An 18237-nucleotide genomic window follows, 5' to 3' on the forward strand; every position below is an offset into this window, starting at 1 on the left:
AATATATGTATGTGTATTGTGTATATTTATTATGTATATATAAATACACACACGTACAGTATATATTTTGAAAATATTTACATGTGTATATACATTTATATATTTGTATTCTTATATTTTATATTATATATAAATATATTTAATATATAAATATAACATATTTTTAAATATGTACATGCATGTGTTTGTATTTATATATACATAATACATATACACAGTACACATACACATATTATGTAAACAAAAACTTTTATTTTGGATGCAATTTATCACGAAGTTTAACAGCTGATGCGAACCACAATGAGATTTGAGTTCCCTTTCAAATTTAGAATCAGTATGAACGCAACAAGAATTGGTTTCTTGCTACTTAAGCAAAGTGTTGGGGGTAATGCATTACAAGTAATGCGAGTTATGTAATCAGGTTACTTTTTCAAGTAACTAGTAAAGTGCAGAGGCCTTGTGTGCGCTGTGTAAATATGATGATTGTGGCAGTTATAGACTAAATGTGAACGTGCATTTACTCATCTCACTTACACAAAAACAGATTCAGAATTCCACAAAATGAATACAAATAGTGAAATGCAAACTCAAAATATGACGCGAACCTGCAATAATTGAATATGTCAAATAACCCTTTATGTCTTTATGTACATATTTAATCCCATTTATGTCTTTGCTGCCGACCTTCGATGATCCAATTCAACAATATTAAAACTAATTTACTAATTTTTGGTGTGAAATATTGGCGCCAAAAATAGATTTTCTTTTTTTTATGTTCAAAACCAACCCAGATAAGAAAAAGTAATGAAAAGGTAATATAATACATTACTTTCCATAAAAAGTAAAACGGTACATTTTTAGGAAGTAAATCGATATTGTAATGCATTACTTTTAAAGTAACTTCCCCCAACACTGTTTAAGCAAGACACTACAGACAAAATTACGGTATTTTCATGCACTAGTCAGTATTGAGAGTTTGGGATATTTGGCATTTCATAACGTGTTGTTTCATACTAGTGGAAAGAAAACATCCAGAATACAGTTTTAAGTGTTTATCTTTTTGCACTTTGTTTTTGCACCTGTAGACTTACAATTCAATTAGAACCCCTTAACTGTCACCCCCCATTTTTTTAAATAGGCATGCAGGTGCACTATCCAAACATAAATTGCTGTAATTTATGAACACTTTGGAATACAGACATAAGGTTGGTCTCTTTTTAAAGAAGAAAATTGAATGTTGAAAAGTGGAATGTTTTCAAATAAAATTTAGGTATCAAAAAGTTATGGTAGTTTAAATTTACTGTAAAGAAAATGCACTATATTAATTTTATTTTATTTCATATATAATCAATATTTTACATAACAGGTTTTTCTCTAAAAATTGGTATAACATTAAAGCCTTATGTCTAAATAAGTTATGTTCCAAATTTGAAGTTGATATGAAAAAAATTGAGGTTCCTGTGAGATTTTATTTAGGGCGTTATACCACAAACAGCCACCGGGTGCCATCCAAACTCCATTGAATTTTTTTAATGCATTTTTCTGTCACAAATGTTTAGATTTCTCGGTCAATATTATTCTATCTCAAAATAACCACCAAATATGGAATCCTGAGACTCAGACCTTTCCAATTATATATTTTCTGTCAAGATTATAAAAATGTTTGATTCTAAAAGACCGTAATCCATTTTGTAATATGACACTTGACACTGCCCACTAAGGGGGAGGAGACCGCCAAAAGATTTTAAAGTACCATTTCCATGGTAACGCAATGTCCGATTTCAAAATGGTTTTCACAGGATGAACATTGGGCTTCTAAGCTTTCAAAAGATGATTTATGATGATTAATAAAAGATTTGATAGAGAAAAAGGACACAAAAAAAAGCGCCAAGCGTCCCACAGGTGGGACGGTGACTAAGGGGTTAATGATTTTTTCCTCACACGAGCTAAGCCAGAAATGTCCACTTCAGTATTCATTTTTCAGTTTTTATTTACCTAGTGCGTGTGGTACACTTAAAAGATTAAGGAATACTGCTCTACCACTGCTACATATTCTATTGTGAATCTCCCTCATCCTTTTGATTTTATTGCAGTGGACAGTGATCCCCACTTCATCATTCACTTACCCAAAAACAACATGGACATCTGCTTCAACACTGACTCCAAACCAGGACACATCCTCAACCTGATTTCAGATCCTGGAACAGGTCATTTGATGTCTTCCATCACTTGAAAAAACTGAAGTCGTTTATTTATTTCATATTCCATATGTGTTTTGTTCCTGTCCAGGAGTTACAATCAACGGTCAGTTGGTTGGGTCTAAGAAGATGAAGAACAACAAAATCCAAACATATTTCGGCACCATCTCCATATACTCTAAAACAGACAGTGTGCAGGTTATAGTAGGAACTGACAGAATCGATCTGATGGAAGGCAGGAACAATCACTTCTTCTCTTGGGGAGCCACAGTTGAGCTTGCACTTAACAGGTATCAAAAACAAATTTACTCCAACAAACATCACAAACATCAGTGACTGCAAGCTAGTAAACTTTACAATATACTTGAACTGCAGACAAAACTGTAGTTTTGTTAAGTGAAATGTGTTTTGTCCATCATATGGCCATAATTTTTTAAGAGGTTAAGAGTATTTATAACATTTTACTTTTCCAAAATGAAATTGAATATTCAATAGAATATTTTTTTATCCGTTTTATATTCATTTAATTGGATCATGTGATATTATTGGCTATTATTAAAAACTGTTTTTTTTTTCTTTTCTTTTTGACGACATGCATAATAATACTGGGGACATTTATTATGGAAGCAATAATTTATGTTTTATTTAGGGATAGTTCACCCAAAAATGAAAAGTCTGTCATTAATTACTCACCCTCACGTTGTTCCAAACCCATAAGACCTTCATTCATCTACAGAACACAAATTAAGATATTTTTGATGAAATCCGAGAGCTTTCTGACCCTGCATAGACAGCAACGCAACTGAAACATTTTATGGCCCAGAAAGGTAGTAAGGGCATCATTTAAACAGTCCACGTGACTTCAGTGGTTCAACCTTAGTTTATGAAGTTATGAGAATACTTTTTGTGTGCAAAGAAAACAATTTCTTCTCTTCAGTGTCAGAGTTCAACGCGTGTTCAAGAGAGTGCCACGGCACATGCGTGTGGTGCTGCCATTATCGCGGGAAGTAGGGGTGCTGAGGGTGATGGGGGTCCGGTGTTAAAAATAAATTTATGAACAGTTTATAACAAAAAATAATTAAAATTAATTTGAATATTAATTTAAATTCATTGGAAAATGTAGCCTAAGCTGACAAGAAGCAATTGTTAAACATGAGTCAAGTTGAATCAAATTGACTGTGAAAGTCATTTCAACTTATTAAACTGACTTAAAAAATCATTTGTTGCCATTATTTTTTGATTATATTATTACCTGTAGTGTGCCGTACCCAAATTAAGAATGAATGACCATTTCTACTGACATAGCAAAGAGACCATTTCTACTGACATAGCAAAGAGACCATTTCTACTGACATAGCAAAGAGCAACAAATCTAGCATTCTCACATCTGTAGCGCTTATTTTGATCTTTAATGTTAGATCTTTCCTATTGTTGAAACAAAATTAATGCTTAAAGTTGATTCAGTATTACTCTTAATGAAAAAAAAACACACACACAAAACATCAGCAATGCTACAATGTCAAAGTTGCTGACTCGTTATATTAAAGGGGTCATATGATGCGATTAAAATTTTTCCTTTCTCTTTGGAGTGTTACAAGCTCTTGGTGCATAAAGAAGATCTGTAAAGTTGCAAAGACTAAAGTCTCAAATCCAAAGAGATATTCTTTATAAAGTTAAGAGTCAGCCACGCCTACCTAAAACGGCTCGTTCTAACACGCCCCCACATGTCTACCTCACTATGTGGGAAGATTTGCATGTAAGTACGTTTTCATAAATTAAAGGATTTGCCACTGACGATTCAAATGCGAGTTTTGATCAGTGTAGAGTAGCGCTTGTTGTTTGTAATTTCTCCGATCACAAATGCAGACATGGTTTTGATGCAATGCAACGCGTAAAAAGACAGTATAAGTCATTATAATCAGTAATTATGTCCCCACTGGATACAACAAATGCCTCGTTTATAATGGGTTTTCATGTTTTTGAATCATCGCTCCGGCCGGACATTTGCATATATTAAACATCTAACTTTTATTAGCAAAATGAATAAGGTGGATTGCATTGTAACCCAAATAAGGTATTTTCCCTTATTTAAAACAAATGCTTAGTTTGTGGTTCATTGTTATTCTTTATTGAAAACCCAACAACAATCACTTATATTAAACGAAGAAATGAAAGTGCCTTGGTACTGTTGTGAATGAGAAGAACATGGAAGAGAAGAAATTGTTGAATATAGTCCTATTTTTGTTTTCTTTGCACACAAAAAATATACTCGTAGCTTCATAAAATTACGGTTGAACCACTGATGCCACATGGACTATTTTAATGATGTCCTTACTACCTTTCTGGGCCTTGAATGTGTCAGATGTACTCTACACTGCCCAAAACTCGCGTTTGAATCATCAGTGGCAAATCCTTTAAATATGAAAAATGTACTTCCAGTCTGTGAGTCAGAACAGCCGGCATTGTAGTCTACTCTCCCAGGATCAGGAATAAAATGCCCAGCGCATTTTATTCCTGATCCTGGAAGAGTAGACTACACATCTGAATATTTGGGTTGAACTGTTCTGGAACAGTGTTGTAAATGCAACTCAACCACTGATTTCTAGTCGTGTCCTCTTTTGGAAGACCAAACAAAGTAGTTTCGCTTTCACAACGAAACACACAGCACCTTCACAACATGGCGGCGGCGGCAACAACAATACTACACCGAGAATAAAAGTTACGCCTTCTTTCTTTGCGTGAACATTTGGGCGGCGTTATGCAAATCTTCCCACATCGTGACGTAGACATGTGGGGGCGTGTTAGAATGAGCCGTTTTAGGTAGGCGTGGTTGAATCTTAACTTTTATAAAGAATATCTCTTTAGATTTGAGACTTTAGTCTTTGCAACTTTACAGATCTTCTTTATGCACCAAGAGCTTGTAACACTCCAAAGAGAAAGGAACAATTGAAATTGCATCATATGACCCCTTTAATTTGTGTTCTGAAGATGAACGAAGGTATCTCGGATTTGGAACGACATGAAGGTGAGTAATGACAGAACTATCCCTCTAAATACAGTTCTCTGCATTATGCAAAACTCTTGCTTATTAGGATTAGGGTCACCATAGTGAAAGAGCAACATGTTACCGTGACGATTGATGGGAAGATTTCAGTGATGGTGCTTTTGCATCGGGTGTGGAAGAAACATCCTGTGCAGGTGGACTTCCTGGGCATTTACATGTCTAGCGACAACAAATACTCCACACAGGTTCATGGTCTCATTGGTAAGTTACTTAATATTTAAATGTACGAAACAGCTTAAACACATTATTCATCACACCAACAAGTGTGTGGGTCTTGTTCTCAAAAATGGATTTTGACCGTCTCATAACAGGTCAGTTTGCACAGGAACCAAAAGTGAAGGTGTACGGCGTGCATGAGGGAGCAGATCCAAAGAAGAAAGAGGCCACAATGGAAGTGAAAGGCAACAAACTAGCTGTCACCAGGTACTATCACATACAAATCTAATTTCTCATTATGTCGGGTTACTTATATTTTCCCCTACCCATAAAAATAACAATCACAGAAACTGTGCAACACACTAGATTTAAATAGAAACATGATTTGACTCATTTATAAGACCTTTAATTAATAAGGACGTTAAATGTCCTCACTAGTTGGTTGTCTGTTACAATTTCTCTGGCAATCAAAAATATCATCCTGTCCAGAAAAAAGATTTTAATATATATTAAAATCTACCTAACTGAAACACATAAAACAAAAAACCTACCATGATGTATAAATACTACACAATTCAAATAGTTTATAATTTTTTCACATTACAGCAATAAGAATTTGGGGAGGAATGTATAATTTTCATGAAAATAATATGACATTTACTTTGACTGAACTTAAGATCCACCCAATCCAATCATATTAAAATTGTGCAATATCTGTATATCAATCAGGGGCTGGCAGAAGGATTACAGACATGACAAGAAACGAGGTTCAGATGTCTACTGCTGGTTCATCCATAACAGTGGGAAAGGCTTCATTGATGGCAGTTACACCAGCTATATCCTGCCTCAGCTGGACAGCTTCCTGACCGCTATCTGAGAGCATGAGTGTGGCAGCAAGCTTAGGACACTTGCTAAGAGATTGGTAGAAATCTGTTATTTTATACAAGCAATAAGAAGCAAAGAAAACCAAAACATGCCATTTTGCCATTTAAAAAAAAGTTTTTTTATTCTACAAGAAAATATATACAAAACATAGGAAAACAGTGATGCACATCAACCAACTGAACTGAAATTACTTAATAATTAAAGCCAATCAAAAACTAATGTATTGTAAGACTTCTGACTTGAGCGTCTGCAGTGAGACATTTAATCGAAAATTTGATTAATTAAATATTTTAATCATATGCAACCGTTTTCAATGACAATGGGGGAAAAAAAACACAATAAAAACCATTGGTCATTTTGTTCCAATATGTAAATCAGGTCATTTAAGAGTCTTTATTATGCACTCTGACACAGCAGAGGCGCCGTAGAGAAGAGGAAAGAACATCAGGCCAATTTGGAGAAGTCCTCATATGCAATCCCCTCCACTGTCTTTCCTTTCATCCGACCCTAAACCAAGACAAAAAAAAAACGTGCTTTAGATGAGTGGCTCTCAATCCTGGAGAACAGTTGTGCTGCTTAATATTTTAGTGGACAACACAAAACATTGTGTTCAGGATTCTTTGAATAGAAACTTCAAAAAGAACAGCAAAAATCCAATTTTTGTTTATAAATGTATCTACTCACTTCTGAGCGATTGAAGGTATCTTTGCTGCATTCTTACTACATCAGCTACAAAATCACACTCTAATTTCATTAGGTGCAATGAATTAGAGCCAGCATTTTAATAGTGTGCAGTGACAATTCTCCTAGTGAACTTACCGAGTCTAACGTGAGTGTAGCAGAGAATTTGTGCTCATTTATGCCTTCCAGGATAGCCTCTGTGTTTTTATATTGACCGTTCACAATCAAAACGCGCTTACCTAAAACAGAATGAGAGATTAGATTGAGAATTTCTATCTTTCTTCATTTTGAGTTACACTGAAAACAGTAACGGGTAATACCAGGAGCTGGAATGACCGTCTCCAAATGACTCTGGTCCAGTTTGAGTTTGTCTCCAGAGTCGATTATCTTCACCACAGCCGTGTATTTATCCTGCACTTCCTGTAAAATCACACGCATGCACACAGTATCACTGTAGGAAACATCTAATCACTCTGTGTGTCCTGTAATGACAGCGCTGCAGTTACCCGAATGACTGCTTTCTTCTTGTAATACTTCTCTCCCAGTTTCTTAGTTATCACTTTCACTACGATGTTTGCTTGTATCCAGTTATCCGATCTTACAGATTTCTTCTTCTGTTCCTCCATCTGGAAGACACACAAAGGGAAAGTTCTGGTTGAATCCTAGCTGATAAATGTGCAACAAAACGGCATGATCTGCGTGGATTTCATCATGAATATATAACACCCAACGTTACAACAAAAGTAGCTAAAAAGAAAAACGTTAATGAAGAACGTGCCTCTATTATCTCATCCAGAGCCGATTTCTTTTTCTTGTCCTTCGAGTCTCTGATGTGGGAAGACTCTTTCCTTTTCGCAGAGGCTGCAGCTTTAAGGGCACTAGGACCCAAAGTGGTGCTATAGAAATAAAAACGGATCTTTATTGTCACCCAAACTACAGCCATATTGCTTTATGAGACTTTTAGACTGGTTATACCTTGTTTTAGACGGTCCTGCTAAAGCAATGTCCAAATTAAAAGCTACTTTCTCATCTTCATTCATTCGCTTCAGTTCGGTGAACACTGGTTCTTCCTGTTTGGACAATGAAAATTTGAGCAAGATGAAATAAAAAGAAAGAAAACTTTTTTTTTTCCCCCCAGCACACAAACACACCTCTGGCTCCTTGCCCTCTTGGCCGCGGCGAACTTGTTCTTCGATGAATTTGGCGCTGCGCTCTTCATCATCCATATCCTGTTTCTTCTTCCTCTCTAGCTCTTCCTGTCTGCGGATCGTCTCCGGATCACGATCAATGTACTGGACGTACCAGCCCTTAGGCGTCTCATCCACTTTGCAATAACCTGTACACACAATCTAAATGAAACACCTAAACTCTACTGTGCAGAAGTCATCAAGAATGCATTTATCTGATCAATGAATGAATGAATGATGCATTTATATAGCGCTTTATTGTGTATTGTTGTACACCTAAAGCGCTTTACAATCAGGTGGGGTGGGGTGGGGGGTCTCTCCTCAACCACCACCAGTGTACAGCATCCACTTGGATGATGCGACGGCAGCCACTGGACAACGGCGCCAGTGCGCTCACCACACACCAGCTACAGGTGGAGATGAGAGAAAGTCATAGAGCCAATCAAGTGGTTGGGGATTATTAGGAGGCCATGATTGACAAGGGCCAGGGGGGCAATTTGGCCAGGACACCGGGGTTACATCCCTACTCTTTACGAGAAGTGCAATGGGATTTTTAATGACCACAGAGAGTCAGGACCTCGGTTTAACGTCTCATTCGAAAGATGGTGCTTTTTGTCAGTATAGTGTCCCCATCACTATACTGGGGCGTTAGGACCCACGCAGACCACAGGGTGAGCACCCCCTGCTGGCCTCACTAACACCTCTTCCAGCAGCAACCTAGTTTTCCAAGGAGGTCTCTCTCCCATCCAGGTACTGACCAGACTCAGCCCTGCTTAGCTTCAGTGGGCAACCAGTCTTGGGCTGCAGGGTGATATGGCTAATCAAAAATAGTCATTTGGTGAAATTTCAAAAATGCACTTTATTCCTGTGGTGAATTTTCAGCATCATTACTCCAGTCTTCAGTGTCACATGATCCTTCAGAAACAATTCTAATATGCCGATTTGAAATATTTCTTTTTATTATAAATGCTGAAAATAGTTGTGCTATTTCATATTTTTTTGGTGGAAGCCACAATGCTTTTTCAGAATTCTCTGAGGAATATAAACGTAAAAAGGACAGAATTTCTTTCAAATATATATATTTTTTGTAACAATGTAAAACGTATTCACTGTCACTTCGGATCAATTTAATGCATCCTTGCTAATTCAAAAAAAGAAAAGAAAAAAATTGAATGGTATTGTATGTTGTGCATATCTGGGGTTTTAGTTCAATAAAATGTATAGGATGCTTGCCTTCTCTCCCAAGCCATTTGGTGAAGTCGGTGAGAGTCTCCCACTGAGTAGAGTTCATGTGAACGTGCTCCCGATGACTGATGTACTCATTATACACAATGTTATTGTGAACTCGCTTAGTCCCTGCAAAAAAACGAACACGGACTGTCTTAGCCTACAATAATACTGGATCCAATACTGATGAATGAAAACAGTAGTCACTTACCAAAACGTCTTCGGAGCAGCTCTACGAAGTCACTTTTGAACTCCCTATAAAATCAGAATTTAAAATCACATTTGATCTCAAAGACTCTTTGCTTGAATCTCTTCCACTGCTTCTGTAAACCCATCAGGACCCATGGCAAACACATCCTGATCAACTGTAAGGAGGTGGGCCGCAAGCCTCCCACTTTCACCGATGCTTCCGTCATTGCCACAGAGCTGCTGGACTCTGGCTACGAGTTCGACCAGGGATCCATCATATACAACAGATTTAGGTTTGACGCATAATGCACATTGTTTTATACTAAAAATAGAACCACTTTTTTTATTGCTTTTGATGCCGGTTTGTGTCTTCTTCAGGTCTGTGATTTCATATAAGACAGATGCGAAACCTCTATTTTCCTTGGACACTGTTGCAAGCTCAGGTATTGTTTCATTGTTGGGCTGGATACCCATCATGACGCGTATAACAACAACATAATTGGATTACAGTTGAAACCACAGTAAACATGTCTGAGGCCCAACACGTTTGTGAGCAGGAGTAAATCTAGGGATGATTGATGTATTGTGACGTTGCTTATCGAACAATATTATTATTATTTATTTTTGTGAAATAGTGTTGAGTTTGGAATTAGATTTTTCATTGGGCATCCTCATTTCCCCTATCGTTTTTAGATTTAGATCATCTGTGCCATCATCTAACGCTCACTTTATGTAATCTATGCATGAAATAATAATGCATGGTAAATAATGCGTTTATGTACTCTTTAGAAAATAACAGTCATCAATATTCTTTTTTTTTTCATAATGTAGATCATAAGCTGCATATATAGATGCAATTGTACAAAGTTCACTTGTAGCCTTTAAAATAATTATTTTAATTTGTTTAAATAAAAATGTATAGATCTTCTTTTTGTTTACTGATTGAAAACATTCCAAGACATCATCTCAGGACAGTCGTATAATAATAAGAATAAAGGTAACAACACTAGGGCTGTCAAAATGACTGAAAAACTAAATTAGAATTTTCTACTTTCTATTCTATTCGAATTTAAAAGGCATAATTTCAGTTAGGCGGAAAAAAGCTTTTGGCTTCTCTTCTGAGGGCGTGTCGTGCAAAATATCATGCACGTTTCTTCAAAGCGTAATAAAATAACATGACTATCTTTGGAAAAAAAAGTGCATAATGTTTTTAAAAAGCATGTATAATTAATAAAGTTGCTTAAACAATTAGAAAAAAAACAGCACCATGCATGTATGTATAGTTTAATACAAAGGACCGAAAACCAATCACAAAAGTAGGCTACAGTGGGATGGGGAAAAACCACCATAAAGTCTTGAGACATGTCTTTTAAAAGTTGAACTTGCATTAATTTTACATGGCTTTCTAAACATGCCTCTCTCTGCGAGACACGAGTGCAACGCTGATAGATGTCCCTCTTGGATTTAAATTTTTTTTTAAATCGACAAATATTCAAAAAAAAAAAAAAAAACAGTCCTAGAGTACACACACACATGCACATAGGTAAAATGTCAGGCAGAAACGGTAATACACCCTTTATCTGCCAAATCATGAAAATAATGATCAGTTTAACAGTACTAGACCCAATAAATGAATATATAGTTTTTATTAGTACAGCCTTATATCGTGCTTGTTTTTGTTGACTACATTGACTGGGCTTTAAGATGTGATCAAGTGACACCGGAACTGAATCGATCATTTGTCATGTATTTTATTCAGAAAACATGGGCATCTATGATGACATCGATGCTGATGTGCTGAGGAACTATCAGGAGTTTGCTCTGGTCAACATCATCTACTTCGGGCTGAAGGAGTCCACCACCAGTGAGCAGAGCGCCAGGATGACCGCTATGGACAGCGCCAGCAAGAACGCTTGTGAGTCATTTTATACGTCATCTTCCTTTCAGTTTCAAAAGACTTTGATGGCCAGGTTCCTACATTCCTTGCTAAAGTGTGCTCATTACTAATGTTATCACTCATACTTGAGAATTCTCATTTGCAATCTTGAAATCTTTCTCTCCGTCAGCTGAGATGATTGACAAGCTGACTCTGACCTTCAACCGAACTCGCCAGGCCGTCATCACTAAGGAGCTCATTGAGATCATTTCTGGAGCCGCCGCTCTGTAAGCTGTTTTTCCTCTTTCTTTGCCCATCTCTTACCCTCATTATAACCCATGCATGCCACCTGTCTTCCTCATTCATTATTTGTAGTGGGTTGTGGTTTTCCCTGTTCTGTTACATCCACAGCATGTTTTTATTTCTTTTAATTGAATAAACTAATTTACTTTATGCGTTGTTTTTACACCACAATCACATTAATCCAATTTCCATCTTTCCCTCACTGACCTTCCATAATATGCATGCATTCACCGTTCACAGAAACTGAAGCGTAACTGAGGTAACATCCTGCAGCTGACTATAGAATATAGTGTGCGCTTCTGGAGAAATAGCATTGACAATGCTTTTTTTTTTTTTTTAAGTGTTCTTGCTTTCTTTATATAGAGTTTTTTGTTGAATGTGGTGGGTTCTGTTATTGGGTTTGGTCAAAACAGAGAAGTTAATTTCCCCAGGCCATTAGTAAAAGCTGCATAAGTTAGAGTAAAAGAGCTTATTTTTTTGGTAAAGTGTGACACACTGACTTCTAGTCTTATTGGATAGGCCTGAAACATACTCTATATGCAAGTACATGAATGTAAATGCTTCTTTCATGTAGAATGTTTCTGGCCTTGAACTTGACTAATATATATTCACACCAACACAAATGTTTGTCACAACCATTCGTGTGCAATTTGACTGTTCAGACCAATGCTGAAAAGAAAACGGCAGAAAGGCTGAATGAAATCACAAATTCACTCTCTGCCAGCAGGTGGAGCTTGTTAAACAGCAGAAATACTGCGTTAAACAAGGATGGCTGTGTGCAACTTTACACAACTTCCTCCACTGTTCATTGTAGCTCAGCACAATAGTCTTTTTGTGAGCACTACCAAGTCGTAGTTTTACGTTATCACGTGTGTGTGTGTGTGCATGTGATGCAAATATTATTGGTTGGAGAAGTTTTTCTGTAGTGCGTTTGGGGGGGGGAAATGGAGCACCTCTCTGTAAAAACAAACTGTTGCTTTGACGGCATGCAAATGTTCATGTCGAACAGCTGTGTATTCAAACTAAACAACACTTGTTTTGATGTGAACCGGCCTTGAGTGTTTAGAAGGTACTAAATATATTTCTTTTCTCATTACAGATAAAGAGGAGTCCTGTAAACGTCCAGTGTGGTTCTGGCGCACATATTCTCCAGTGCAGTCACCTGGTGTAGAATTCATAAATATATATGTGCTTCTGTTTGTACAATTATCAGAGAAAATAAACCTCTTGCAGAGAAACGCCATCCATTTGAGTTCGAGTGTATGTCCTAATCAGCTTTGATGTCCTCATGAAAAAAAAATAATAAGTTTCCCGTCTCATGCTTGTTTTCCATTGGAATTAAAGCTTGTGAACTCTTCTTTGAAGCCGCGGGCTCGGCTATGCTCCGAGGTTATCAATACAAAGAGCATTTGAAGAGAAGACGTCTGCCAAAACAGAACACGAGGTCAATCCTTCCAATAAACTGGCGTTTACGGATTTTGCTTAAAACAGTATTAAGTTACTTTGAACTGATTACTGATAAACACTCTCTGGCGTTTACGGATTTTGCTTAAAACAGTATTAAGTTACTTTGAACTGATTACTGATAAACCCAATTGACTTAACGGCATCCTTATTGTTCCTTCTTATAATTGCCAATCAAAACAAGTTTAGCCTCCTTGTTATCCATTTGAAACTCAAGCCCGGCCAGCCACCACAGTATCAGATTAAACGATCGAGCTGCGGGTGTTGGGTGTCTGGATCCATGAAAGGGTGAATTTGGGGGTCACTGATTGTAGAAGAGGGTCTGATCTATTAAAGTAATGGACAAGTAGAAAGTTTGACCATATGGGTCACTCATACATTATTTAATCAGCTGCCACTGGAGCTCAGATTCTGATGGTTATCATCTGAGAACCGATGCACATCACCGTACCCAACCGTTGTTGTTTTTTTTTTCTTCTGAAGATGTTTTTGAGTCATCGGAGTTCATTATGCATTAGAAATTGTTTAAAAATATAAGAATATTAGTGTTTCAGTGCACAACCTGATGATTTCATTTGAAAACAAGTTTCATTTGTTGCATTCCGTCTTTACTGTACTAGTAGTAATATAAGTAAAATAAGCATATGATCTGACTTTGAAATCATTTTTAGCAACAACAAAAATGTGCTTGAAACTTACTGTCAGAAATATCTTTTCAGCATCAAAAATAATTTGCTTTAAATTTACTTTTGTATAAAAGTGAATCTTTCATTAAACGTTCCACAGTGGGGAAAGAGATATTTCTTTTTTTTTTTAATAAATATTAAATCCAACTCACACAGCCTTTTCTGAGTAAATTTTTATAAACTGGTATAGACTTTTACTTAAAATAACTAGTAACCATAGTTCTACTGTTAACTACCATAGTAGTTTTAATACTATGGTAGACATGGATATATAAAGTAAAATTATTACCTTTACCATATGTCAAAAATATATCATATACAAATCCACAAAATTCACGTGGACTTTTAAATTTTTTCTTTTAATGATTCACATAATTTTTTGGGTAAATCCTTATGTGACCCTACTATAGCAGTCTGTGGCATACAAAATTACAATTGAATATAATTTATTTAATGCACATAATAAACAGCAACGCAGACCTACAAATACGTGACCATACAGACACACAACTGTATATATATATATATATATATATATATATATATATATATATATATATATATAGTTGTGTGTGTGTATATATATATATATATATATATATATATCTTGTATATATATATATATATATATATATATATCTTGTATATATATATATATATATATATATATAACTTGAATATATATATATATATATATATTCCTTTAAGTTTATTTTATTCTTTTTTTATTCTGTTTTATTCTTTAAGTATTTTTTTTCTTTCAGTTTTAGTTAACAGCAATAACCCTTCAAATCAGATACTCTTTTTTATTATATGTGTAACAAAGCAACTATATCTGAACCTTTTCTTTTTTTGTGTGAGAGTGAGAGTTTGCAAAACATTGCTAATTTATGTGGCGTTGTTTTTTTAAATTTTATTTAAATGTTTGGAATGTTTTTGTAAATGTTGGTTTTTTTATTTTATTATCATTGAGAAACTATTATAGTTTTATCTAATATCTTAAATTAGTTTTAATTTTTTTTTAGTAATTAGTAGTTTTTTTGTATTCCTAACTAAGTTTTAGTAATGTTGTTTATTTCTGTCATTTGTATTAATTTTTTTAAATAGTCCTTTTTTATTAATTTTTATTTCATGTTTTGTTATTTTAGTACATCAAGTTAAACTAAATGAAAATTAGACATGTTGAGAAAATGAGAAAAAAAACTTGAAATAAAATAAGTTTATTTATATTTTATTTTATGTAAGCTTTTTTAAATGTAACTATAATAACACTGATTCAAAACAGATACATTGCATTTGTTTGTTGTCAAAGTGAGAGTCTGCAAAACATTGCTCATTGGGGGCCATGTTTTGCTGTTTTTGTGTGTTTAATTGGCCATGTTTGCAAAGTTTTTGTGAATGTTTGTTTTAAAAGTTTGGTTTGTTTGCATGCTTATGTAGAAATGTTTTGAAAACTTGGTTGTCACATGAAGGCGTTTGTTTTTGAGATGTAACTAATAACATTATGACACAGCCGAAAGGTATTTATTTTATTTAGTTAGTTGTTTGTTTGTTTAGTTAGTAGGGCTGCACGATTAATCGAATGCGATTGTCATGCGCATGTTGTTTAAAAAGCCGGTTCTGTAATCAGCAGGAAATCATCATCACGTGCTTTCAGATGGAGCGGAATTTACTACACATAGCCGTAGTTCACTGACAAGTTACTGAATTCAATTCTGAAATCGTTCGCGATAATGACAGCTGTTTGCATAGCTTCTCAGTGAACTACGGCTCTGTCAAGTAAAGGCTGTTCCATCTGAAAGCATGTGAAAATACCACATTTAATAACATATTTTTACTCCAAACTCACTTCATAACGTCAGTCGAGTGTTTGAAATAAATCCCTCTGTGAGATGATGTGGCTTCTTACACAGAATAAGGCACGCATTATATTTCATAGTATTTAAGCAGTAATAAAGGCATTGCATTATAAATATACTTTATTTTAATGAAAATTATAATAATAAGAACTCAGATAAACCGTATATTGCCGTAATCGTGTGTTTATTAGTCATGTTGAATCAATGAAAGCAGTTGAATCTTCTGTTTATTTTCTGGGTTTCTTCTGCGAGGCGTATTTGGAGTTTAAGCGCGAGAGTGCCCGCTGGCCTTTGGATGGAGATTTACTGCTGATCACAGAACCGTGCTTCACTGAAAGATACGCATGACAATCGCAGCTTCTGTCGAATCACGATCTCGATTCCATTTCGATTTATCGTGCAGCCTTATTACTTAGTATAATAACCGTATATTTTACCTTGTCTGAGGTAATTTCCTACTTATTGGTTTGTTTTCTTTCTCTCTTTAAATATTTTAGGCTTAAATGTGATCATTTATAATGTCCATTTATTTATTATTTGGTATATTAGGTTGCTGAACACACATTAATTCCATGTTTTGCATAGCATAATGTCTCTCTCTCTTCTTTCAGATGGATGTACAGACCCTGGACTGAGTGATGTGGACCAGGCTTTTGAACTTTTGGGAGTCAGTATATCTGAACTCGAGGACTATGTAAATAACATGGAGCCTGTTGGCTTCCCACAAACTATCCCTCAGTTTCCCATCAGCAAGAGCAGCGTTCTGCAGTTTCCTGCTGCTGGCTTTGACACGGACGCCCGTGATGCCCTGAGGGGTGAGAGGAGAGACTATATCCCAGAGTACTTCCCTTCGCTCGTCTCACTGCAGGAAGGTATGTACCACCATCGCTATAGAGGCAGAACCAAATATATGCAAGCAACAAGTTATCAAAACGTAATAGAACAGTGTTGAGTTGAAACTAACTGTACGTGACAGTTTGCTGATTTATTGGCTACTACATTGGAAGATGTATTTGCATTGGCAGCAAATGATACGCACAGAAATACTGAATTTAAGGGAATAGTAAATTACAATGGGTTTTTTTATATTTATATTTAATTTTAATTAGTAATTAACATGTCATGACCTGTGGTGTGTTTCTGTAAACACTGAAAGAAAAGAATGATATGATGCATAATATTTTCATCATTTTCATAATCATTGAAATGTTCCAGTAGAAAATAATTAGTTGACATGTTTTCCTTTGGTCACCGCTTACACATAATAAAGTGAAAATAACAAAATTAAAATGAGGTGAAAATAACGGTATTTGGAATCATTCCATTCTCTCATATAATAATTTTTTGTTTAATTTTATTTATTTAATGTATTATTTATTTATTTTATTTATCAAATATTTATCTAATTATTAAGTTGCAGTTCCTGTTAAATTATTCTTAAGATGCAGTTATTTGTTTAATATGTGCAATAAAATAACATGGAATAACTCTGTAACACATTATGTAATTTTCCATTTTCTCTTCCAATTCTTTTTTTCCCCTCCGCATGAAATATTATTTTCAACAAATTCCAGTTGATCCCCGATGATAATGTCTTATGTCTGATACCTTGTTTTTTAAGTAAATAGCGTGGACATAGATGTTGGAATTTTAATTTTAATTTTGGAATTTATCTGAATCATCTGACATAAAAGCGTTACATTATTTAATACTTTAGTTTAAAAATGGTTATCATTCTATTATTATATTTCTATACCAATCGAATATATATATACTGTCTTGCATATGCATTGTCTTGCCGCAGAGTGCAAACTCAAGTACTCATGCCCATCTTGCCAAAATGCATTGCTGTGTGCCCATATTGAGTTCTGTCCCGTACAGTGGTGCACACAGGAACCTACGTATCCCATGATCCCTCAGTGCTGCAGTCCTTCACTCTCACCCCATCCGGCTCGTATCTCCCACACACAAACACACATTCGCCTTCTCATCACACACAGCGGAGGCAGTGCCAGTGGGTGGTGGAGGGGCGGACATGATCAGGGTTGTTTCGGGTCGGACAGGAAGCTCTCTGGCTGTGAGGTGTGTTTGCGGGTGTCGGTGTGTGTGAAACAGGAAGTCGGCGGGCTGTAGGCTCCCAGCCATGTGTGTGTGAGAAGCTGGCGGAGGTCCGGCCCAGATGGCAGACATCCCAGGTGAGTGTGTGTGTGTGGGAGAGTCCAGCCAGGGCAGGGGGTCTAACTGGGCTTGGAGCCAGCGCTCAGCTGGATGCCCCTCTGCCAGAAGAAAGACTCAGGGTCTCTTTTTCTCCCTCTCCTCCATTTCCATTTGTTCCTTTTTTCCTGTCTCCTGTCTCTTCCTCATAGATCAGTTGGAGGCCGTATTACACCCGAACACACTTCCACACACTCATGCCACAAATCTACATGTGCTCTTATAGGCAAAACAGACAAAAGTTTAAA

The 18237-nt window shown here is 35.9% G+C and overlaps 4 protein-coding genes across 4 annotated transcripts in view; 3 read left to right on the forward strand and 1 right to left on the reverse strand.

Moving 5' to 3' along the window:
* Positions 1-6677, forward strand: part of itih2 (inter-alpha-trypsin inhibitor heavy chain 2) — a 21875-nt gene extending 15198 nt beyond the window's left edge. The window contains exons 16-20 of the mRNA XM_016287923.1: positions 2094-2207; positions 2290-2488; positions 5291-5463; positions 5574-5685; positions 6148-6677. Of these exons, the coding sequence (XP_016143409.1) occupies positions 2094-2207; positions 2290-2488; positions 5291-5463; positions 5574-5685; positions 6148-6295 (746 nt within the window). The 3' untranslated portion in view covers positions 6296-6677. The remainder of the gene's footprint in view (positions 1-2093; positions 2208-2289; positions 2489-5290; positions 5464-5573; positions 5686-6147) is intronic.
* Positions 6316-9661, reverse strand: kin (Kin17 DNA and RNA binding protein; the record flags this gene model as incomplete). The annotated part of the gene is made up of 9 exons (XM_016287926.1): positions 6316-6810; positions 7123-7223; positions 7305-7404; positions 7491-7610; positions 7763-7880; positions 7960-8054; positions 8136-8320; positions 9405-9527; positions 9610-9661. Coding segments are annotated over 9 exons (957 nt in total), but the record flags the coding sequence as incomplete, so codon positions are not given.
* Positions 9662-9709: 48 nt separating this feature from the next.
* On the forward strand, positions 9710-13011 carry atp5f1c (ATP synthase F1 subunit gamma). Its single transcript, XM_016287927.1, has 6 exons — positions 9710-9880; positions 9966-10030; positions 11347-11502; positions 11654-11750; positions 12007-12025; positions 12866-13011. The coding sequence occupies exons 3-5, from the start codon at positions 11352-11354 to the stop codon at positions 12011-12013; spliced, it is 255 nt and encodes an 84-aa protein (XP_016143413.1). The 5' UTR covers positions 9710-9880; positions 9966-10030; positions 11347-11351; the 3' UTR covers positions 12014-12025; positions 12866-13011.
* Positions 13012-16478: 3467 nt separating this feature from the next.
* The window catches only part of LOC107597039 (transcription initiation factor TFIID subunit 3), a 40958-nt gene continuing 39199 nt past the window's right edge, over positions 16479-18237 (forward strand). The window contains exons 1-2 of the mRNA XM_016287944.1: positions 16479-16647; positions 17891-17970. Of these exons, the coding sequence (XP_016143430.1) occupies positions 16479-16647; positions 17891-17970 (249 nt within the window). The remainder of the gene's footprint in view (positions 16648-17890; positions 17971-18237) is intronic.

This window comes from Sinocyclocheilus grahami, unplaced genomic scaffold, assembly GCF_001515645.1.
Source record: "Sinocyclocheilus grahami isolate Dianchi unplaced genomic scaffold, SAMN03320097.WGS_v1.1 scaffold226.1, whole genome shotgun sequence".
Taxonomy (NCBI): domain Eukaryota; kingdom Metazoa; phylum Chordata; class Actinopteri; order Cypriniformes; family Cyprinidae; genus Sinocyclocheilus; species Sinocyclocheilus grahami.

Excerpts from the sequence above, each read along its gene's own strand:
- atp5f1c (XM_016287927.1), top strand. The coding sequence starts at position 11,352 with ATGGGCATCTATGATGACATCGATGCTGATGTGCTGAGGAACTATCAG. Across the intron at positions 11,503-11,653 it reads CAGCGCCAGCAAGAACGCTT|CTGAGATGATTGACAAGCTG; the intron begins GTGAGTCATTTT and ends TCTCTCCGTCAG.